At 46.8% G+C, this 21,204-nt stretch overlaps 12 protein-coding genes across 12 annotated transcripts; 5 read left to right on the top strand and 7 right to left on the bottom strand.

Annotated features, from left to right (window-relative positions):
• Positions 1-346: 346 nt before the first annotated feature.
• On the bottom strand, positions 347-1,870 carry FG386_002873 (TSP1 domain-containing protein TSP3 precursor; the record flags this gene model as incomplete). The annotated part of the gene is made up of 1 exon (XM_067342558.1): positions 347-1,870. The coding sequence occupies one exon, from the start codon at positions 1,868-1,870 to the stop codon at positions 347-349; it is 1,524 nt and encodes a 507-aa protein (XP_067197377.1).
• Positions 1,871-2,963: 1,093 nt separating this feature from the next.
• FG386_002872 (thrombospondin related adhesive protein) lies at positions 2,964-5,195 on the top strand (the record flags this gene model as incomplete). Its single annotated transcript, XM_067342557.1, has 1 exon — positions 2,964-5,195. The coding sequence occupies one exon, from the start codon at positions 2,964-2,966 to the stop codon at positions 5,193-5,195; it is 2,232 nt and encodes a 743-aa protein (XP_067197376.1).
• Positions 5,196-5,993: 798 nt separating this feature from the next.
• On the top strand, positions 5,994-6,440 carry FG386_002871 (uncharacterized protein; the record flags this gene model as incomplete). Its single annotated transcript, XM_067342556.1, has 1 exon — positions 5,994-6,440. The coding sequence occupies one exon, from the start codon at positions 5,994-5,996 to the stop codon at positions 6,438-6,440; it is 447 nt and encodes a 148-aa protein (XP_067197375.1).
• Positions 6,441-7,731: 1,291 nt separating this feature from the next.
• FG386_002870 (proteasome regulatory complex component with a PINT domain at the C-terminus) lies at positions 7,732-9,108 on the top strand (the record flags this gene model as incomplete). The annotated part of the gene is made up of 1 exon (XM_067342555.1): positions 7,732-9,108. One exon carries the CDS (start codon positions 7,732-7,734, stop codon positions 9,106-9,108), a length of 1,377 nt encoding a protein of 458 aa, XP_067197374.1.
• A 258-nt stretch (positions 9,109-9,366) lies between these two features.
• FG386_002869 (fork head domain protein) lies at positions 9,367-10,028 on the bottom strand (the record flags this gene model as incomplete). The annotated part of the gene is made up of 3 exons (XM_067342554.1): positions 9,367-9,620; positions 9,719-9,872; positions 9,942-10,028. 3 exons carry the CDS (start codon positions 10,026-10,028, stop codon positions 9,367-9,369), a joined length of 495 nt encoding a protein of 164 aa, XP_067197373.1.
• A 342-nt stretch (positions 10,029-10,370) lies between these two features.
• Positions 10,371-11,480, top strand: FG386_002868 (F-actin capping protein; the record flags this gene model as incomplete). The annotated part of the gene is made up of 2 exons (XM_067342553.1): positions 10,371-10,476; positions 10,582-11,480. The coding sequence occupies 2 exons, from the start codon at positions 10,371-10,373 to the stop codon at positions 11,478-11,480; spliced, it is 1,005 nt and encodes a 334-aa protein (XP_067197372.1).
• A 42-nt stretch (positions 11,481-11,522) lies between these two features.
• FG386_002867 (uncharacterized protein) lies at positions 11,523-12,371 on the bottom strand (the record flags this gene model as incomplete). The annotated part of the gene is made up of 1 exon (XM_067342552.1): positions 11,523-12,371. One exon carries the CDS (start codon positions 12,369-12,371, stop codon positions 11,523-11,525), a length of 849 nt encoding a protein of 282 aa, XP_067197371.1.
• Positions 12,372-12,416: 45 nt separating this feature from the next.
• FG386_002866 (uncharacterized protein) lies at positions 12,417-13,238 on the bottom strand (the record flags this gene model as incomplete). The annotated part of the gene is made up of 1 exon (XM_067342551.1): positions 12,417-13,238. The coding sequence occupies one exon, from the start codon at positions 13,236-13,238 to the stop codon at positions 12,417-12,419; it is 822 nt and encodes a 273-aa protein (XP_067197370.1).
• An 835-nt stretch (positions 13,239-14,073) lies between these two features.
• FG386_002865 (uncharacterized protein) lies at positions 14,074-15,300 on the top strand (the record flags this gene model as incomplete). The annotated part of the gene is made up of 1 exon (XM_067342550.1): positions 14,074-15,300. One exon carries the CDS (start codon positions 14,074-14,076, stop codon positions 15,298-15,300), a length of 1,227 nt encoding a protein of 408 aa, XP_067197369.1.
• A 1,080-nt stretch (positions 15,301-16,380) lies between these two features.
• Positions 16,381-18,426, bottom strand: FG386_002864 (uncharacterized protein; the record flags this gene model as incomplete). The annotated part of the gene is made up of 2 exons (XM_067342549.1): positions 16,381-16,864; positions 17,033-18,426. The coding sequence occupies 2 exons, from the start codon at positions 18,424-18,426 to the stop codon at positions 16,381-16,383; spliced, it is 1,878 nt and encodes a 625-aa protein (XP_067197368.1).
• Positions 18,427-19,071: 645 nt separating this feature from the next.
• FG386_002862 (partner of sld five) lies at positions 19,072-19,872 on the bottom strand (the record flags this gene model as incomplete). The annotated part of the gene is made up of 3 exons (XM_067342547.1): positions 19,072-19,307; positions 19,379-19,637; positions 19,738-19,872. The coding sequence occupies 3 exons, from the start codon at positions 19,870-19,872 to the stop codon at positions 19,072-19,074; spliced, it is 630 nt and encodes a 209-aa protein (XP_067197366.1).
• A 607-nt stretch (positions 19,873-20,479) lies between these two features.
• Positions 20,480-21,112, bottom strand: FG386_002861 (uncharacterized protein; the record flags this gene model as incomplete). Its single annotated transcript, XM_067342546.1, has 1 exon — positions 20,480-21,112. The coding sequence occupies one exon, from the start codon at positions 21,110-21,112 to the stop codon at positions 20,480-20,482; it is 633 nt and encodes a 210-aa protein (XP_067197365.1).
• Between the last annotated feature and the right edge of the window lie 92 nt (positions 21,113-21,204).

The following is a 21,204-nucleotide window of genomic DNA, read 5'->3' as shown; positions in this document are numbered from 1 at the left end:
AACAAACCAGCAATTTTAAATAAATAGCTTATAGACTAAAATTATATAAAGGCCGAAATTTAATACCTAATGCATATTCTGTTTGTGTAATGCGATAGCCGCGGGAAACAGGGGCGCTCAGTTTGCAGTCACCGAATATGCAGAGTCGATTGCGTGGCTGTGTGTCATATGAGCATGCTCCGAGTGCATGCAACTGCGTGCCGGCGGCCCGGTAACACGCTTTTGCATGCGCCGACATGCGTCTCCTGTCATGTGGAAGCGATAAACACTGGCAGCGTTAGGAACGGGCGCTTAAATTAATTACAGCGGTAAGGGCGTTTGGGCTTGGTTTGCAAGTGGTGAAAGTCTACACCTTGAGTCCGTAGTCCGCGAGTATTTTGAGTTGGTCTTTGGTGTTGGCGAATCCGGATATGAGGCAGTATCTGTTTAACTGCCAGTTGAGGTACTGATTCCCCAACTCGTTTTTGCACTCTTCGATCTTGTATGTGTCACACGTGTTGGAGTTGCAGCTTTCGGTGGAGTAAAGAGGAGTCGGGTTGTTGGCGACTTTTTTGGACCTCGTGCGGAAGCCGCCTCCACAGGTGGCGGAGCAGGAGCTCCAGCTCCCCCAGTCGGAGGACCTGTCGTTGTTGGCTATTTCAAAGATCGGGGGACACGGAGTGCCTCCGGGCGTCGGCAGTCTTTGTACGGTCCTCCTCCTAACACTTTCATTCGAAGGTGTGTCGTTGCTTTTGCTCCACTCCGACCAGGACCCAACAAGACACTTGTTTGACCTGCAGGTGTGGGAGCCACTGCACAACTGCAGCTCGTTTGTCTTGCCGCAGGGAGCTCCGGCCCCTCTTTGGTAAGTGACGACGGGCCTGGATCTCTTGCTGTAGGCCTTTCCATCGACGCAGTAGGCCGAATCGCATCCGCTCCAACTGGACCACTCCCCAAGCACGCAACTTATGTCGCACTCTCCGTATTTGATGTCAAGTTCCCTGTTTCCGCTTATCCAGCCGATGGAGTGAAAACTGCACCCTATTTCGCCCAGTATGAGGTAGCAGGGAGACGTGCTCGTTCCCGTTGTTCTGAAGTTAAAGTGCCTGCAATCCGAGTTCTGCTTGCATCTATTTAAACAATCTTGCCAAGTGTAGCTAGTTGTGATTACCATATTGCTGTAGTTGAGGTTGTCCTCGAGAACGCACCCCCACCCAAGGACTCCAACGTCGTAGTTCGGGCATCCCCTAGTTGAAGCTTTGATGCTCAAAGCCTTCTGGTCAACATAGCCATTGAGCACGAACTTGAGCGCGGAGTTCTCATCAGACAGTATTTTGCCGCTCATCGTCCCCCAATTTCTGCTGCTGCAATTTTCAACCTCCTGTGTGTGCGGACACTTTTCCAATGGATACATTGGCTTGCTCGCTATCTGCCTCGTTCTAAATGTTATCCCGCCGTAAACGTTTGGGATGCATGTGCTTGACCAAGGAGACCATTCGCCAACCGTGCATGTTGTTGCGCACGAACCGGTTGACTTGGAATCCGGATACCCAGTAACTGCGGAATCCCTGTTCTGCACGCAATTGCTATCTCCGTTTTGAAGCGTACACATTCCGCCATTTGAATCCCACAGAAACATTTTGCAAGGCGTGAGTGTGAACAGATTGCTTTTGCACCTTTCCCTGCACTCCAACCAGCTGTTCGCCTGCCACCACTCTAAACCATTGGCGGATATGCACAAGCTGCCCTTATAGTACTTGCCATATTTCAGACACGTGCTTCCGCCGTCCTCCTGACCACCAACAGCAGTCGCTAAATTTAATACAAAAATTACGCGCGCAACTAGCTTTAGATATCCAAAGCATTTTTTTTTAAACTCGCTATTACTCATTTTTTTGAATGCAACTCCATGCAATGCATGTGGCGTCGTTGGCTCTGTGGGCATGAGTAAGAGTCTCTAAGTTTGCATAAATATATATGTACGTATCTCCGTGTTTAGTGGCCCACCTGCCTATAGTGCCTTTGAACTGCGGACTAAACACCAAAGTCTCGAGATGCGCGATTGCTCGTATTCTGCCCTCCTTGGTCTAATTGCGTGCGTTTCTGAATCCAATGCCTGCTTAGTCCAAAGCAGCGAGTTGCTCCCGGGATTTAACTCGAAAGATGCGTATCCTTTCTCGGCGTGCGCTTGTATTCTCGCAGGGCACGGAGTCCCATAAAGCCTCGAGTTCAGCAACAGCTAGTACACGCGTTGTTGCCGACAAATAGTCTCAACTTGGAGAAACCGAACCAAATCCTAAAGCCAAGTTAATGTCAACAATAAAGCCAAAAATAAAACAAGTGTCTAAAAATCTAATTTCCACCGTACATCCCGTAAAATATACTGAAATAAACAGTATCAAAAGTAACTAAGTTTCTAAATACTTATTATTTTTCTATATCTTGCACCATTTAAATAAGGCCAATCCATGTATTTCTGGGCGGTGCCGAGGCGGGAGTCACCGGTACATGTGGGGATCGCACAAGTGAGGGCGGCATCTGCGGATATAGTTGGCGAATGGATACTGGGAAAGTGATCCCCACAGAATGAGTCAATGTAATAACCCAAAAACCTGTTTGAAATGTAATGTAGTGTAGATATAAATGATATGTAAAGTTAATCTGAAAAGGAGGGAGGAATATTAACGACTAAAATAAATTTTAAGTGGGTCACTATTATTGAGGGCAGCAACTGTGATACTGGGAACACAGATACTGTATATGGCACAGAATATAACAGGAGCACGAGGACGGAACAGGTTTTCCGCGAATATATGAGAATACATTAATAGAAGTCAGGGTTGCAGTATATATATATATATATATATAAGCCGGTACATATATATGCAGATTTAGGCCTTTTAGCTGCGCCGGGATTGAACAGGCTTTAGGATTTAATTACTAGCTTTCGGGCTCCGAAACCAGATACAATCGACGGGGACAAAATGAATGAAATCAAGTTTTTGGCGTTTCTTTCCTTATATTTGCTTGCAGTGGTGCTTGAACGATACGGAGATTGTGGCAACAAGGTGTTTGTAACCGCACTGGAGTCAGGATCGACTTCCGCGTCGAGATCAACTTCGAGGTCTAGATCCAGATCTAGATCTAGATCCAGAGCGGCTTCGGGCTCGACCGGATTAAACATCCCGAACCTGGACGCGTACTCGTGTCCAAAGTACAACACTGACGTTAGGGGGTTTTCATGTTGGGGTATGAACACCGCCTATACGGTTAAGAAGAGCAGCTGGCAGGAGTGTGCGAATCAGTGTTATTGGAGCAAAAGAACCGTGTTAGGGAACTGCAGCCAGTTCGTGTTTAATTCCGCGAAGGGGGAATGCTATATAAAGAATGACGATACCAAATGTCAAAAAACAGTGAGTGGTTACATTTACTCGAGAAGAAACTCGTATATGATAGGGGAATGTGCGACTACATGCAAGGTATCGGAGTGGTCAAACTGGACACCGTGCACAACCGGCTGTGGAGAAATGAGATCCAGATCAAGGGTAATACTGAACAAGGCAGTTTATGATGGCGAGTACTGTCCCAATTTGATAGAGTATTCAAACTGCCCATACTCTCCGGAGTGTCCGGAGAACTGTCCACAATACGGGATATCTATACTTGGATGGGGGTGTCAGTATGACTCGACCTTTAGCTATAGAAAGAATATAATAACCAGTTACCAACCAGACTGGAAAAGTTGTCTGGAAGACTGCAAACAGGACCCACTATGTGTTGTGTGGTCATTTAACTCAACACTGTCAGAGGAACCAAATTACGGTACAGATTTGCAAATGGCGACCGCTTCGTCCTCAAATACATATGAGACAGGAATTATAAAGTACTCAAATACTGCATATCGCCCGTGTTATATACACAGATATTCGTCCGGATGCCAAGCTTTGGCACCGGGATGGATTTCTGGAAATAAGAACACTCTGGTAGACAGGGAGTGTGATACGGGCAGCTGCAAATATACGGAGTGGACTCAGTGGTCAGCCTGTTCCGAAGAGTGCAGTAACTCGGAAACGCAGAGAAGGAGCAGGAGTGTCAAATCTATCACATTAAATTGGGTAGACGTGGACTGTACAGATCAGGAGCAGGTGAGAGTTTGTTCTGAAAAAGAGAGTTGCATTTCCAGCGATGCGAACGACAAGTGTCTGGTTAACAGCTGGTCGGTGTGGTCTCTTTGCTCAACCAGCTGTGGCCCCGGCTTGAGGACCAGAACGAGAGAGATCACGAAAAAACCAAACAACGGCGACTTGTCTCTTTGTCCTGGGTTGCTGGAGGAGGAAGCCTGCAACAAGGATGTTGTATGTCCAGGCGCCTCGGAGGAGTGTTTGTTGAGTCCGTGGACGCAGTGGGGTCCCTGCAGCGCTTCTTGTGGATCAGGCATTTCAAGTAGAAATAGACAGGTGCTTTCTGCAGAAGGAAGTTGCAATAATTATTATAAAGAAGTTACCGGTAATGATACTGATAGTAATGGTGGATCCCTTGACGCCCTTACTGTAGAAACAAAGGTTTGCAATGATGTTGACTGCGGAGACGACAAGGCCAAGTGTTTGGCGGTGTTCACGGTCTGGACTGGCTGGTCAGAGTGCAGCGAGGAGTGTGACAACGGCTATTTAAGGAGATACAGAGATTTCAATTTCTCGAATATAGGCGTGTTTGGATACGAGCCGCCTGGCACTAGGGACGAGCAAAGCAAGGTTAGAGAAATATGCAAGGAAGTTGAAACCATGGAGGAAGTCGTCTGCAACACAGGAGTGCAGTGCACCGAGGGATGTAGCTACACCGAGTGGGGAGTCTGGTCCGACTGCGACTGCAGCGGCACCCAAAAAAGGGAGAGAACTGTTACCGTCACATTCCCCGAAGGAATTAGCAATGCAGTGTGTCAGAGCAATAAGGATGTCAGGAGCTGCATTAAACCGGAGGGCTGTGTCGACGCTGCTCCGGATCCCGGAAGCTATAATTTTGCGCTCGCCATTGGAGTTCCTGTAGGTCTCATTGGGTTATTCGGTATCATTGGCTCATTATTCTTAATTAACCGCAGGAGAGACGAGCCTGAGGAGGACGAGTCCAACTACCAATACCTAGAGGAGGAGTCAAACAACGACAATGACAGTGAATATATGAATGAAATTGGACCAGACAGCGGAAATTGGGCCAATTAACTGAAAATACACTCGCGGAGCGGTGCATCTCTGCCTACGTACTATACACGTCACTGTGTTATCGGCACGCATCTGCACTATTTATCGCACATTGAAGCGGCTTAAATTAAGGTTTAATATTAGTCATTTTTTTATTTCACACACCTTTAGTCTTTGTAAATCGCATTTATTTGTTGCAATGCTAACTCCGACCATAACGACGCAAAGAGACTACTGTGTTTCGCACCCCAGTTCTTTTTTAAGTTGCGGAGCGGTTGCACTCGCGCCGTTACCACGCGTAACTCCGGCTCGTCTCGGCGCTCAACAGACCTCCCAAAGACGCCCTCGCAACCAGAGCCACTCCTGTCCTGCCTCCCTCGCTTTATCCCTCTTACCCACATCTTTCCTCTGCGGACTTGTACCTGTGCATGCATGCGGCCGCGCGTCCTGTCTACTCACATAAGTTTCGCTTTGGGTTCGCTGCGGCGTGGTTCCAGTCCTCCCTCGAATTAAATTTTAGGTCCAGTTCCGCCTTGCACATTCGCACGCGTTGACGCATTTGGACTGTCAGGTGGACAGATCTCTCCCTAAGTGCGGCCTTTGCACGCTCCTTTTCTTTTCCCTGCTCCCTCCCGCCTCATGCGAACGATACTTTTTTGCATGCATTTTTGTGATCTTTAAAAGTGTGCCCGCCTTCTTGAATGGTAAACAATACAGGTGGTTGTTAGCATCTTGAAACGAAGTTCCGTGTCTTTTGAAAAAAAATTAACGCGAGTGTAAGGATTGCGAGTACAGCGGAAGGAGTGGGTTGTGTTTAAGATGAAGACTGCATTTTACGGCGAGTACAAATTACAGGACAACTATTTGGATGTGTTATCAGGACAAAGCAGCACGCTAGCCAACGACGTGGTATTTGAGGGCTCTGGAATTAGTTTGAGCGAGATATTTGAAATAGTGTCGTCTGTAACAGTGAGTACGGGATTAAGTCACAGTTTGTTTGGAATTTCAGATGCCAAGACTGCACTCACGGTTTCCTATTTCATTGGTCTGGGGTCATTTATTGGATTTATTATTTTGATTGCGTTGTTCAGAGGAATTTACTTGTTAATAAGGAACAAGAGGCGAAACAGGAACACCGGTAGTTACACTGTTGGCCCTCGGGATTTTGGACGCAGAGAGCCCAACGTAAATACATACACAGTTAAGTCAAACAGCAGTATGTACAACAACGATAATATTTACAATTCTGCGGATTATAACATTTAACGGTTCGCACTGCTCGCCATGTATGTTAGGTGGACACCGCTTTGGCTTGAGCAGTCCGTGTTTGTGAGTGCATGGACAATTTCTCCAGTGAATAGGAGCAAATAACTGCAAAGGCGAGAGTGAATGCAGCGGAAACAAGAGCAAAAGGGAGCGGAATGGTGGTAGCACTTGAGAGTGAACTCAAACAAAGACTGACAGCACCATAGGTCCTTTTTGACTATTTAGGCGGCGCACTACAGTCTAATCCACTTTTGTTTATTTTCTTTGATTTCCTTTAAACCGTCCGTTTCTGTTACTTTATTCGTTAGCCTTTGGAAAATTCACTCGAACGCGAATGGCGCCGAAAGCTATCTCAAACTGCGAGTATTGCTCTGGTGGAAATCCCAACCTGTTTACATCTTCGTAATCCCACATTCAAGGGAACAAAGTTTTCAATTCTCCTGGCCAATTCTTATTTAAACTGCGAGCGGATATAGAAAACTGCTTGTGAAGGCTTCTGCACTGTGCATATTGCTATTCGTCTACAGCTCCATCACCTCCAGCGACGTGTAAGTGCGGTCCCTGACGCAACTCCTCCTTTTTTCGCGTAGCAACACCAAACTACCTCCAGTTGCACTTCTAAACACATGGATCTGGTTTTGCGGAAGTCGGTCATAAAGGCGGCGTAAAATGAAAATTATAAGCTGAAAAACAAATGCGGGTGTGCAAACACAACGCATGCACAAAGGGCACATATAAATCAAGCTCCCTCCCAGCTACACGTCTCCGTACGGCGTGGCTTTGCAGCCAAGGAAGATTTCCAAGTCGCTCATGCGAAGTCTGCAGGATGACCACAAAAGTCACGAGCAGGTGCGGCTTTTAACAAAATCTCTCTTCGCTATAAATTATATTATTCCTTGTTGCCTGTGTTAAATAAAAGGGTATCGAAACAAAAGGCGCCAACTCTCGGGACGGCGGGAAATCGGGGCTATTTATTATACGCTATAATAAATAGGGTTAAATAGGCAATAAAGCAAGATGCTTATATCGCGTAATAGGTTGGACAACATTAACGCAGCTGGGAGTTGCCTTGAACGAAAATTTAATTGTTCGCCACTGCGTATATTGTTGGTTCCTTTTGCGTTTGCAGGCTTCGTTTTTTCTCTTGACCAACAGTTCCCTTTTATCGTAAACACAAATAGCAGGTAGGGAGTGAGCCTAAGAAGTGCAGGTGGAAGCCGAACGAGTTGGAGTAGAACGGCACGGTACAGTAAAGTTGTTATTATCTGAGAAGGTCTGTTTGCGAGGAAACATGCAATTGGTATTCACATCTCACGGAAGCAGTCGCTCAACTTCAATAATACTTTGCGACTGGCTGTTTGCAGTACTGAATTGCCTGGACAAGACCAGATCTGAGGAATTTTACAGCAAAGTATGTAGGTTGATAAGGGATGAGGACGAAATGGACCTGCAGGAGGTGTTTTTGTTGTTGATAAACAATGCGGATGGGGTATTTGAGGTGCTCGAAGCGGCGGAGAACAAGGAAATAGTACTCAGGGAGGATGTCAAGAGGAAATACGGCGAATTGTACAAAGAGTCAGAGGAGTTCTTCATATCATTGCTTTCGATGCTGGTAAATCCGAAATTAAGCCCAAACAAATCGAAGGAATGCAGAGACTTGTTTTTGGATATACTAATTAGTGGGAAAAAAGTCCCCTCTTTAAGGATAAGTGTATTAAAAACCTACTATGACACTTTTGAACAAGACTACGATTTGCTGGTTAAAATACTGAGATACGTCTACGAGAACGAGAATTTGAGTACATTTGGGCTCCCTTATACACTGTTTGAGAACATAGAGAGGAAAGTCATAAGTAATTTATGCAACAACAGCAATGTCGATGTTAGACACAAAAGGGACATATACATTTCGCTGTTTAATATAGTAAATAAGTGCGACAATAACAACTACTTAAATAAAAAGAGCTACGGCTACCTGAGGCTGTACATTGAGACCTTCAACACAAGAGATGATGTAAAAAGAGGCGACGCTAACACCGACTTAATTGAGTGTGGGATTAGATTCATAATATCAAGCATAATCATTCAGGATATATTGTTTTTCGACTCAATAGTGTCCTTGCCCCTTGTGGATTACATCAAGCACACTCAAAGTGACAATTCTGAGACAAAAACACTATTTAAATTACTAGACATTTGTTTGAACGGCAAAGTAAGTGATTACTATGATGGCATCCAAGGCACAAGCGAATACAAAAAGTTAGTTGAGAAATATAAGGACATAGGAGATTGCGAATCCAACATTGTATGCAAGTTACGCCTGCTTACTATATCTACTCTGGCAAAGGACAGGGAAAGCATTAGTTTGGCGGAACTGCAAAATGAGTTTAGGCTTTCTGCATTTGATACACAAGATATGGTTGTTCACGCCATTAGTATTGGTTTGATTACCGGATTTATTTCCGAGGATTCTGACACTCTGCATATTAGCTGCACCACTAAAAGAAAGTTTGGGGACGAGGAATGGGACGCACTAAACAACAAAATATCGAATTGGATTTCTCACTTGAAAAACTTGTCTTCTTTGTTAGTGAATTCAACCTCTAATACCAGCGGTAATTCGGGTAACGGCATTAATGCCACTGCAGATGGTGAAGTTAGGGGTTAATTAAACGTTTGTGAACTCGCACATTTAGCGATAAGGTAACATACTTGCACCTAGAATAAGGTCTTGTGACGCACTCGAGCATATATGTACTTATTAACACTAATTCTTATTTGCTGAGACACCCGAGCTCTCTCCAAACTCCTATTAGGCGTGTTTGAGCCTCTTCAAATCCGGAAATCTCCGTCCGCAGTCGTTTAACTATGATCCAAATCGTTCCAAAAAGCGACCTCACTTTTCACATTTACTTGCCTGGACCAGTCAACCCATTTCGTCATTCAGCAGTACAAATTCGTCCTTGCACATGCCAAACCTAATGATGTCTTTCTCGAATAACTGGTAAAATCTCTTTGAATCCAGTCGCTCGTTGTTTATGTACGTGCCGTTTCTGCTATCTGTGTCTATTATATATATACCAGGTGTGCCCTTTCTCCCGTATTTAAACTGAATTACTGCGTGCTGCTCATCCACTGTATCGTCCCTTATTTTAATTCCAACAACTCTCGAGTCGTTTCCTGGAGAAAACAACGAGGCAAGTCATGAAGCACAAGCGAATGAACACAAAGCGAAAACACAAACTGCATTCGCCCTCATAGGCATCAAGCAAACTCACCTATTATGTGGTATTCTTCGTTATACAAGGGTATAGTTGAGTGGTATGCGTGTCTGCCTCTATGATCATCGTCCTCAACAGCGCCCTCATCATACCTAAAGTGATAAAGCTTCCACCTTTTATCCGGCTTGCAAGAGTCCTCTGGCCTGGAGTACTTGAAGGAAATGTTAGTTGTTCACTCCACCGAACACTGGCTTACTCCCGTGTATTCTCGTCCACGTACCTTCAAGTGAACCCCGTTTAGCGTGTTTTCATGCTTCGAAAGCAGACCCGAGGGTTCAAAATTGACCTTGTTGTTTCCGTCCGTCATGGGCTGAACTAAGCAAGAAAAAAGCGGCTGTGGGCGTGAATCGAACCCCGCACCTCATCCACTCTGCGAATTTTCCCATATCCTCCATGCAAATAACTCAGAGCACAAGCGCAAATGCGCGGGTGGCTAAAGGGGGGTGGGTGAGGCAAAGTGGCTTCGCGCTTAAAGGGAGGTGCGAAGAGCCGTTTTGGCGTAGAGTTGTGGGTGAGGCTTATAGAGCTGAGATCTACCACTTTGTGTTGAGCGTTCGTCTCTAGAAGTCTCAGAGACCGGCTTTCTCGGAGTGGCAGTGTCGGCCACCAACAGCTGCGACGAGCACATGCCGTTTTGGTTGGAGGCGAGATGTACACAAGGGCCAGTGGGATTTACGACGAAAGGGTGGTCGAGGCCTTAAAAATATGGTCCCGATGTTTCCCTAGTTTAGGGAGCGACGTGTCTAGGAAGCTAGGTAAGTGCCACATTAAGTAGACGTTGATTCGTGCCGTGCCAGGCATTTGGTTGAAACGGCGAGCATAGTTCTAACTCAAGCTGCGGGTTGTTTGACTTTTCTCAGGCGATTTATTTCCGACAGTCTACGGTGAGATACGAGGCAGAGTGGATACGCCGTTAGTACTGGTTTTAGATGGGGAGGCGAATAAGTACTATATAGGTTGCAATGCGAACAGAGTGGAGGGAGAAAGGTACAGGTCCCCGTACACGGATAAGTGCTATTATAGTTTGGGAGGTTTTGATGATTCCGATACCACAAAAGAGCAAGGAACCACTAACGAGACTGTATTGACGTTGGATTCCGCGCACTTAAAAATGCTGGAGACGGAGTTTCACGGCGTGTACGAGAATTACTGCAAGTACTATTCGACGGTATACGATGGTACTGTGAATGAGGATTTGTTTGACCACGGAATACTGCTGAGCAATGTATATTGCTACGACTTATCTGGGGATTCATTTGGAGCGTGTTTCGCAATGAAGCACATTCTAAATCCGTTTGGAGGTGTGGATTTGGACGATGACGCGAGGGAGCGAGAAAAAGAGAGGCTAGTTTATTACCTGGACATCATACACAATGTAGAGACAATCATCTCGCACAAATTGGGGATATCCACGTACCGAATAAGCTCTGTTTACTACTATGGATTTAGCAACGATGAGGGGAGTGTAAAATATGATGGTTGCAAGACGAATTGGTTGGAAAAGAAATACGAATTTAGTACGTTAAAGTTCGCTAAGAGTTTAAGAAAAGGTCCAAGCAATGCCATTTTGAACGTAAATAGTAACATTGCGTTGGAGAGGAACTCCATTACAATAGTGAATAGTCAGACTCTTTATTTCCACCTGTTGAATATAGGAAGGCTGATAGAGAGCATAGACAACAGTGTGATGAAACACATACAAAACGTTTGTATTGACAACTTAATAAACATTTCTAACGACTTAAGAAATAACGTTTAGTTAAGTTCAAGGTCCCGGTTCGCAAACCTGGCTTGTGCTCGGCTAAAAGAATCCCTTTAGCGACAAAAGCTCAAGCTGATCCTGGATGAACTCTTTCATGGGTATGATATTCCCCCTCTTGAGATTGTCGTCCCAATCGTATTTCTGTTCCTGGTAACACCTTTGAAAAGCAATGACTGAGTAGTAAAACAAGTCCCTTCCGAATTTAGGGTCTATTCTGAGTCTTATATCGTATGTGTTGTTTTCGCTCTCAAACACTATCATTTTAACGGTGCTCGTGTTGGTCGCGGACCTGTCTATGGTCAGGTAAAACTGGTCAAAGTCCAATTGGACGCCTTTTCTGTACCTTAACTTCCTATCCTGATCGTTTTTTGCGTTTTCTATTCTCGCTCTTTCTTTCTCCCTGTCTTTTTCCGTGTTGTAGCTTATCTTCAAATTCCCGTCCATTAGCTGACACTCAACTACCCCCTCGTACTCCTTTCTCCTGTACGCCAGATAGTCATCCTCCTCCTCGTAATCATCGTCTCTGTCTTGGGGATTCTGTTCACTGTCCTTACCTTTGTTGTCTTCACGAATCGGCCCCTTTTCCAAGACAGTCTCGTTCCTCTTTTCAGTCTCGCTACTCAAATCCGCTTTGTTCCCAACATTGTTGAGTGTGTTGTCGCCATTGCTCTCTTTTTTGGCTTTGTATTCGTTTTCCGATATCTGTTTGTTTCCGCTCTCCTGAGTCTCCTTCGCACCCACCTTACCACAGACTCTTTCATTTGAAAAAGCGTCTCTTGGACGGTCCAAAAGTATTACGTTACAACTCAAACCTTCCTCACAAATGAGGTTCAGTGCGTGATACGCAATGTAATCCGGAACAAGCACGGGACTTTGTCGTTTAATCATCAATATAGTTATCGCGTTTCCGTAAAGGCCTTCAACAAAGCTAACTTACCCAATGGTTATTTCTTCAACACAGTAGTTTCTCATCTCGCCAACACTCTGTTCGGCAATGGAGTCAGCACTATCGCCACGGCTTTCAGCATATTCAGAGTGAATTTGGCCGTTGTCCTCCTTTTTGATTATAGAATCCAGTTTTCTCCTTACATGATCATTAAAGTGCAGGTCTTTCGCCTGCAGTATGTTTTCCCTGCACTTGTTATATATATAGTTTCCTCTAAACGTCACTACGTTTAAATACAGCCCTATACAGTCTCTCGTTATTTTCCACTCAAGTCCTTCGTATACAGGACTGGGCTCGTATATTAACTCGTCCCCGTCCAAAAAAGTGTGTGTTGACTTGTACCACCTCGCGTACTTGATTGGGTTGTAGCTCTTGTTGTCGTCTACATCCAGAACCCGCACCTTTGAATCTGCAGACACGGTTCCCTGTATTCTAAACCCCCTCAGTTCCTCTCCTCCAAGTTGGCTCTTGGGACCACCGCCTCTTTGCAACACTCTACTCAGATATTCGCCTCTATTATAAGGCTGTTCTGTCTGTTCGGCTTCTTCCTTGACAATCTCGTATTCAACAGGCTCTATCTCCTCTTGAACGTCCTTGAACCTTACTTTTTTTATCTCCTCTCTCAAGTTAAATTCGCCTCTGAGAGGAGCGTCTTCTATCTTCTCCCTGATCGTCTTGAGCTTCTCGGGATACACAGGGGCTATGTTGTCTTTCACATTCAAATATCTAAATCTCTGGGTTTCAATTAAATTGTCAGGAAAGCAGTGTGCGTTGAGAAAGCATTTAGCCGGACCAGACCAACTTACCATGGCTTTATTTGCAGTTATGGAAACGCCCTATACAGTTGTAACGCGATTTCTCAGTTTACTAGGCATTCAAGAGTGTGCTTTGGCACTTGCCTTCGCACTCGCAAGTCCACTCACCTTTGCGCCCTTCGAGAACGTCGGGACCATGCTCTCATTTATTCCGAAACGAGAAGCAGGTTTTTCCTCTTTGCTCCTGAAAAAAGGAGGCAGTTTCAGGTACCTTTCTATAATCTCCATTTGAATAAAGTTAGGCTAAGAGGAGAGCAGGGCTTTCGTCAAGACTCCCAAACGCGGAATGGCGCAGGAACTGTTGAAACTGTACCAACACTAATGCGTGCTTCTTTGTTTCCGCAAAAGTGGAGTTACAACGGAGAATCTACCAATCGTTAAATTCTTCATGTATGCACCTCATTTCACACAATATACATACATTGACTGCCTTGGCGCTGGCGCCAACCCGCTGCGGAGCCTGACAATTGTCACTTTTAACAGGTTGACCGGCTCGGGCAGCCACAGACTCGTTAATTTTTGGGATTTTCGTTTCTTTTTGGACTCACTGAGGGAGAAGAGAGAGTCTGGTGCGTGGTTGAGTCAGTTTTGCTGCCTCATTTTCATATTGTTAACTATCTGGGTGGCTTGTTGAGCAGGGGAGACGGTATAGTGGTATGTTATACAGTGTCAAACGTGTAGGTATATTGAGTGGTATCTGCACGTGACAGTACTGGCCTACAAACGGGAGGCGAGTACACAAACACAAGGTGGCAGGTTTTTTTCCCGCAGGAAGACGGGTGTAAGTACACAATTAAGGGACTGGAGTATTGGGTTTCGTTGAATAAGTATGCGAATGGACAATCCTTGGGAGTATTGGAACGATGTGCTGGGATCTCCAAAAACGGTGCTGGCTCCAATGGTGGACGGAAGCGAGCTTGCATTTAGATTACTTTGCAGGAAATATGGTTGTGATTTGGGTTACACTCCAATGTACCACTCGGGTTTGTTTTCAAAGCAAAGGAGCTATAGGGAAGCTAATTTCCAAACCTGCGTGGAAGATGAGCCACTGATAGTACAATTTTGTGGCAATGATCCAAGCAATATATTGAATTCAGCGGTGTTTGTTAAGGATAAGGTTAAAGGAGTAGACATTAACTTTGGGTGTCCCCAAAACATAGCAAAAAGAGGGAATTACGGCTCGTATTTGCTTTCGAATCCCGACTTGATGGAGGGGATAATATCGACTCTTGTGAACAACAGCGAAATCAACTGCATGGTGTCTTGCAAAATAAGACTACTGGATAAGAACGACTTGCAAAAGACGGTTAATTTGATAAAGAGACTGGAGTCAGTGGGGCTTGGAATGATAGCGGTACACGGCAGAACAAAGGAGAACAAGGGAGTGTTGACAAACAAATGCGATTGGGAGTCATTAAGGATTTTGAAGGAGAGGTCAAACATACCTTTTATAGCAAATGGGGGAATATTTGGATATGAGGATATAGACAGGTGTTTGGAGTACACAAAAGCGGATGCGGTTATGGTTGCTGAGAGCATATTGGAGAATCCATGGCTGTTTTGGGGGTATAAACATCCCAATGAGGTGAGAAGCAAGCCCTCTCAGTTTGATGTTGCACGTGAATACTTGAAAATATGCGAGAGGCATCCTCCTCCAAACTGTGGAATAATAAAAACACACTTGTACAGAATGTTCCACACCACATTTACGTTGCCCGGTGCGGATATTTACAGAGAAAACATAAATAACTCAAAAAGTCTCGAAGACTTTTACTTGTTTTTGAGCAATTTGAAATCGTTTTATTATGACAAATTCAGAGGCGAGAGCATCAGGGATTACAGAGGGAACGTCCCAGAGTTGGGATTTTGGTACATTAGACACAGAGTAGATAAATTGGAACACTCTGTGTCTAGGGACCTGATTTCAATTTACAAACACTGCAATCAGTGTTTGCCGCCGGTACTCAAGTTTAGTGAATCTGACATGACAAATGTGACCAACTCCAACAACATGAACGACGAGTCTGCCAGACAAATTTCAACCTTGTTCCTCTAAGTAGGTGTTTGTCGCTCTGAATAATCGGAGACTCGGTTAAAGGATTGGAAAAGGAAATACGCACTTGGCGGCACTTGTGTCAATGTTAATTATAACTATTTACTCGTTCCAAGTTGGCATTCGCAAGGCTCTTTTTAACAGCTTCTTTAGAGACAGGCGGTTCAGCCCGAAACCGTCGCTTTCCGAGTGTTTGCTTTTGTGTTGGAGTGCTCAGCAACGGGATCGGTTAGCAGACTGTCTTTAGCTGTGTGTCCTTTACACGCCCTGCCGCGTCTTCGTGTTTTTGACTTGCATATAAGTGCATGCGCTAATCCGCCTTCAGCGCCAAAGGCGCATTAAAAGGGGTTTTTAAGCAAAGGGCAAACGGGTACATTCTTTCCTTGACTCGACTCGAGTCTATTAGATAGGATTTGACTTTATTCGGATATACTCAACTCAGATTGGCAGTGAGACGGAAGTTGTCTCATCTTCCCCTTTCTTTAGTTGATGTTTGTGGTTGCTCAAGTGTGGCTAGCACCGGAAGCGGTGGGGCGGGTGGTTGTGGGTTAACTGGAGCGTAGGGTGCCTTGCGTGAACATTCAGCTGGGCCTTATTTTCATAACTGGAGGACAGGAGGGTGCGAAACCAAGAGGCTGCGAAGAGAAAGACCTGAAGCCGAGAGACAGAGAAGGACAGGAGGGTGCGAAACCAAGAGGCTGCGAAGAGAAAGACCTGAGGCCGAGAGACAGAGAAGGACAGGAGGGTGCGAAACCAAGAGGCTGCGAAGAGAAAGACCTGAGGCCGAGAGACAGGAATCATGGGAGAAAGAGAGAACGCACTTTTGCTAGGACTATTAACATCCCTGGGAGTCGTGTCGCTAATAACCTGGGTCACGGTTTACAGTCTTCCGTGTGTAACGAGGAGGAGAAACAGGCGCGCAAAGGCGCGACCGAAAGGCGGTGAAAGCTGGGCGGATAAACGAGAAAGGCACCTTTGAGTTACTAATTCTACGGGGAGCGGGAAGGGGGTTCCGATTTTCGAGTCGTGTGGAAACAAAACTACGCAAATTTGAGAAACGCATGTTGCCCTTACACTGGGAATTTAAAATTTGAGTTCAAATACGTCCTGGTTGGCGCAGCTTTTGCCTTCAACGAAGTCGCTCCTCTGCAGACAAAACCCACCACCTCCGTGGCTGTTGGATTCGCCTCCGCCGTACAGACAGTACAGCTGTCTGAGCAAATCCTTGGAAACCGGCGGTCTGAGCTTCTTCCTTCCATCAACGACGAAGCTCCCACTGTCTTTCGAGCAGCTCCACCTTTCTGTGAGTTTTGAATAAACATCATCAAACGAACTGCGCGACATGTCCTTATACATCGAATACGGCGTCGGCCATGCGGCCAGCAGGGCTTCAGTCGCCTCTGGCCCACACCCCTTGATGCTCCTCAGCTGCCTGCCAAAAACCTCCTCGACCGTCAAGTTTGACGACTTTTTGCTGTGGTGTTCCCAATCTTTGTACATAGGCCTCGTCCTCGATACATTCTCTACCACGCTGGATCCACCACTCGAGAATCTGCTCCTTACGTTGCTGGCAACGACCCGGTGTAGACCGGCCAGCAAGGCAAGTGTGTGTCCTGTGGAGTGACTCTGAAGAACATGAAACCCAGAGGCAAACTGGGTGCTCGCTTGGGCGCTTCTGAGCATCTGCTTTGGCGCCACTCTCCCGCCACTTATCGGGCCGTTGCTCCCGCCTGACCAAATTATGTTTTCGTGTATTGAGTTCAGGTCCTCCAACAGGTAGATCACGCTTTCCGCGCCCAAGGACCTCATTAGTCTGTATTTTTGCTCCTCGTAACGACCGTCCATTATACTGGAACACATGTCACTGCCTGTTTTCCTTTCGATTATCCAGGGCAGCACATATGATTCGCCTATGGACGCTTTCTCGTTGTTTTCGTAGATTGGTCTGGCCACCCATATCACGTCTCCTACGGGTAGGTTTTTGAGCTCTATATTGAGGCCCTGGTCGCGTAGTCTGTTCAGCAAATTTTGGGATATCCCCGAAGACTTCAGCAGACAACCGGCTGTGCTTGCGGAGTTCACCTCCCTGTAGTCCATTAACATGACTACCTCACAGTCGAAGGGCGCCTTCCTATTCTTCCTGTCGTCCAGAAGCTCTATCTTGTCTTTTACGGACAGGTACCCGACTTTAAGGGCGTCCTTTCTCGCGCAGTCGCGGTTTTCCAGTATGTATCTGAAAAGCGATACGCCTCTGCAGCATTCAACCGAGGTCTTTCTCCCGATGTCAGTCAGGCCGTACCTTATATTCTCGGTTTTGATCGGAAACCCCTTGACTCTGTCGCCGCTGTTCACCTCGTTGACGTATCCCATCTTAACCAGCTCTCTCATTGACTTGTCGATGTTCTTAATGAGCATTCTCTCCTGGTGTCTCGTCCTCAAATACAAACACAAGTCCTGTATCGTTGACTTTGTGAAGTGACTAACCGTCTCGCGTAACTCCTCCAGCAAACACAGCACAACTAGAATGCACCACCTGTCGCCGTAGGCTTGAGGCGTGTAGTTGCAAGCCTCCTCTCCTTTTTTGTCCGTCTGTCTCCTGCCTCCCCTCGGCCCCCCGTGCTGAGTGGAAACTGCGTCACTTTCCAACGCCTCCAGCAAAGAGTTGTCGGCCTCCGGACGCCTGTCCAGTATTGGATCGACTATCTTGTTCAGCTGGTCTATTTTGAACATCCTGTATTCCCTTGTTCTCTCCTCTAAGTCCAAAGAGCAGGACTCGCTCCGATCCGCTCCTTGAAGCAACCTGTTTAGGCGAGACCCCAAGTAGTTCCCTATGCCCTCAAGCAATTGAAACTGCATGGGACTCATTATCGGAAGCGGGTACTGCCTTATGCTCGCCGTTGCTCTTCTTATCATCGACAGTCCTTGTATCGTTTTGGTTCTTTTTCGCATGCTTTCCAAATAATCCACGTATTTTACGTTACCTGGATGAATCCTTAACGCACTCTGGGTGTTCGAGTGACTCTTTCCGTTGCCCTCGCAACCCTGGGTTCTCCGCTCCCCTTTAGCACCTTTGTCGGGACTGCCTGAACGGACGTCCTCCTCTCCCTCTCGCTCCTGGTCGAGGCTCATCTTTCCTCCGAATTCAAATTCCGACTTGTCCTCTCCCACTCGCTCTTTTGCGTGCGAAAACCCCCCCTCCCCTTCTCCATAAGCCAGCTCCGCGTCGTGTCTGCTCCTCGCTTTGTCACGTCCGTCCGCCACAGCTCCCTCCTCCCTCCTCTTCTTCCTTTGATTCTTCGCCTGCCTCCTGTTCTCCATAAACGGCTCGCGAATTCTCTACTCCAAAAGGTGTGCACGCTCTGCCAGCTGCCTGAGTTTCATGATTTCCAAGAGAGGACCGTCTGGGTTCCCGAAAAGCAACTGCCGCTGCTTTGCTTCTCTCGAGCACACCACGAATTGCACTGCCCTGCCCTCGGTTGTCTCTGCACACAACGGAATATAAATAAATTACTTATTCACCGGTACAGGGTACCGTAATATAAATAAAAACTCTAAAACAATAAACGACTCTGTGTGTGGTTACAGCGTGGTGTAATCGGAATTCAGTCCTGGCGGATGCGAACCCCTTCGGCGTGAGGCAGCGGCCTCCGCCCTCTGGAGCGAGGACATCCGAGCAAAGGCAAGTAAGTGGGAGAAGGAAGACTAGACGGTGAAAAAGCAAAATTTAGGGCAAGAAAGAAGAGAGCGCAGTCAGCATTGCGATACAACAAAGGATCAGACGTCTTTTCCGTGTTGTTGAGACGCAACTTGAGAGTGGATCTGGGACCCGTCTACGCCAGAGTTATGCCAGAGATTCTGAAGGTCGTTTATGGCGTGGAAACACTCGCTTGAGCCGTAGGTTAGCTCCAACAAACCCATGTTCGTGACGTCAGTTGCCTTTGGCAATATCAGTTGCTTGATGTTCCCCTTCAACTTAGACTGTCTTCTGCCTATCAAATCCTGAAACAGCTCTTGAGACGAGCGCAGAGTAACCGGAGTGGCGTGAAAAAAGGGGTTCGGCGACAAACCCGACCCAACTTACTCTTCACTTTTCTGGCTTTTCCGTTAAATGGGTCGTTTTTGAGTTGGAAGAAGATATGGGCAATCTGCACGTAGCAGTAGTCTATTTCGGAAAACCGACTCAGGCCGATCTTGTCCTCCTCCAAAACAAGCCTCTTCAGTCCCTCCTCAGTCAACCACTTGGGCGGAACCAAACGGCAAAGGCTTTTTGAATCCAAGTACCTGGCCACCCAGAGGGGCACCTTGCACCTTTGGTGGGGAGTGAACGGGCCTATCTCAATCTGCGTTAAGTGAGAATCGAAGTAAAGAAACACCGTTTTGCTTACTGCTCAGGCGACTCCGAACCGACGCCAAAACGAGCAAACAAAGACGCAAACCTACCGAAAAGATCTGTCTTTTATCCATGCTCACGTTTGGTATGATATCAACCATGGTCCTCTCCTCAGCTATGAACAAACACTCTTCAAACCTCAGTCCTCTGTCGCTCCCCGCATCCAGTGTGTAAACACCTTCCATTTCGCCTCCCTCCACAAACTTTTCCGCTTACAACACAAACAGGTACGTGTCGCGAGACTCGCTTCCCTAAACACACAAATGGCGGACACCAAGGCCCGCAGCACCGGGACGGGTCGGCTGTCGCTGCGATTGTCTGACCAACAACGACGGCTGCGGACAACCGTGCGACAACTCCTGTCGTTACTTGAACTGGCTCGCTACTCCTCCCCCACACCCTGCCCAAAGGCGCCAGCAGGCTTCCCGCCTATCGCAGGTATCGCGTTTTGGCGGGGCGCGCGGAGCGGGAACGGCGCACGGAGGCTGGTTGGTGGTCCGTAGTAACCGGCATATGCAGCTCAAACACGGAAAGTTTCTTCGCACTGAACAAGGGCGTTTGTGTATGCACGCAGGTGACGCACAGGTGGATATAAACGCGAGTATATATATTGTTAATGAACGATATGTAAGACAGACTCAACTCTAAATTCAGGATTCCGCAGTACACACTAAATACTTAGAAAGCCGCGGCGTTTATTGCAAGAGTCAGTAAGAGGCGAGCAGGCCAGCTCGGCCAGGTCCGACATAGTGTCGTGGATCAATGGAGTGCGTGGATGGGTTAGGCCAACGCCTACCCCAGCAGCTTTTTTAGCTTTCTCTCGCCTAAATTCGCCTCGTACGTGAGTCCCGCCGACTTTGCCATGTCTATAGCCTTGTTCAGCTCCTCGACGCTGTTCGCAGACCTCAATACGTCCCGTATCCTCTCACCAATGTCCTCAGAGTTGTCGGCAGGCGCGTCCTCCTCGCGACTGCCTGTCGTCGAGCCGGAACTCCTGCCCGGAACTCCTCTTTCGCTGGGGGGTGGGGGAGCCGGTTTGCCTGACGAGTCGTTGGGCGCAGCCGACAGCAGAACTCCACTCGCTCCCGTAGATATAGGTAGGTGCTGAACCTGCCGTGAACCCGATATATTTTGTTGCAAAGCGCCACCAAATGCAGGTACTTGTACAGGAACAGGTAGTGGCAGTGGTTGGGATATAGGCATAGGCAGCGAAACGTCGCTATTTGAAACGGCGGAGTTTGCCCGTATGGCTGCCTCACTTGCGTTTGACACAACGGACTGAGACGGAGTTCCCTTGACTATCTTCGGGATCCCCTTAGTCTCCAGTATCATGTTTATAATTGAAACGTCCTCCTGACCGTGCTTCTTGTATATGTACTCGGTTATCAGCTCAACGGCCTCTCTATATGAATCTATGCTCGCCATATTGCAAACACTCAGCCCAGCTTTCTCTCACTGCCAGCGATTCTGCGAAATTCTGTGGAATGTAGTCCCTAATCTCTATAGACAAACACCTC

The sequence above is a fragment of the Cryptosporidium ryanae genome, assembly GCF_009792415.1.
Source record: "Cryptosporidium ryanae isolate 45019 chromosome Unknown contig_6, whole genome shotgun sequence".
NCBI lineage: Eukaryota > Apicomplexa > Conoidasida > Eucoccidiorida > Cryptosporidiidae > Cryptosporidium > Cryptosporidium ryanae.
Note: the sequence above shows the minus strand (reverse complement) of the source record. Positions and strands in the feature narration are given on the sequence as shown.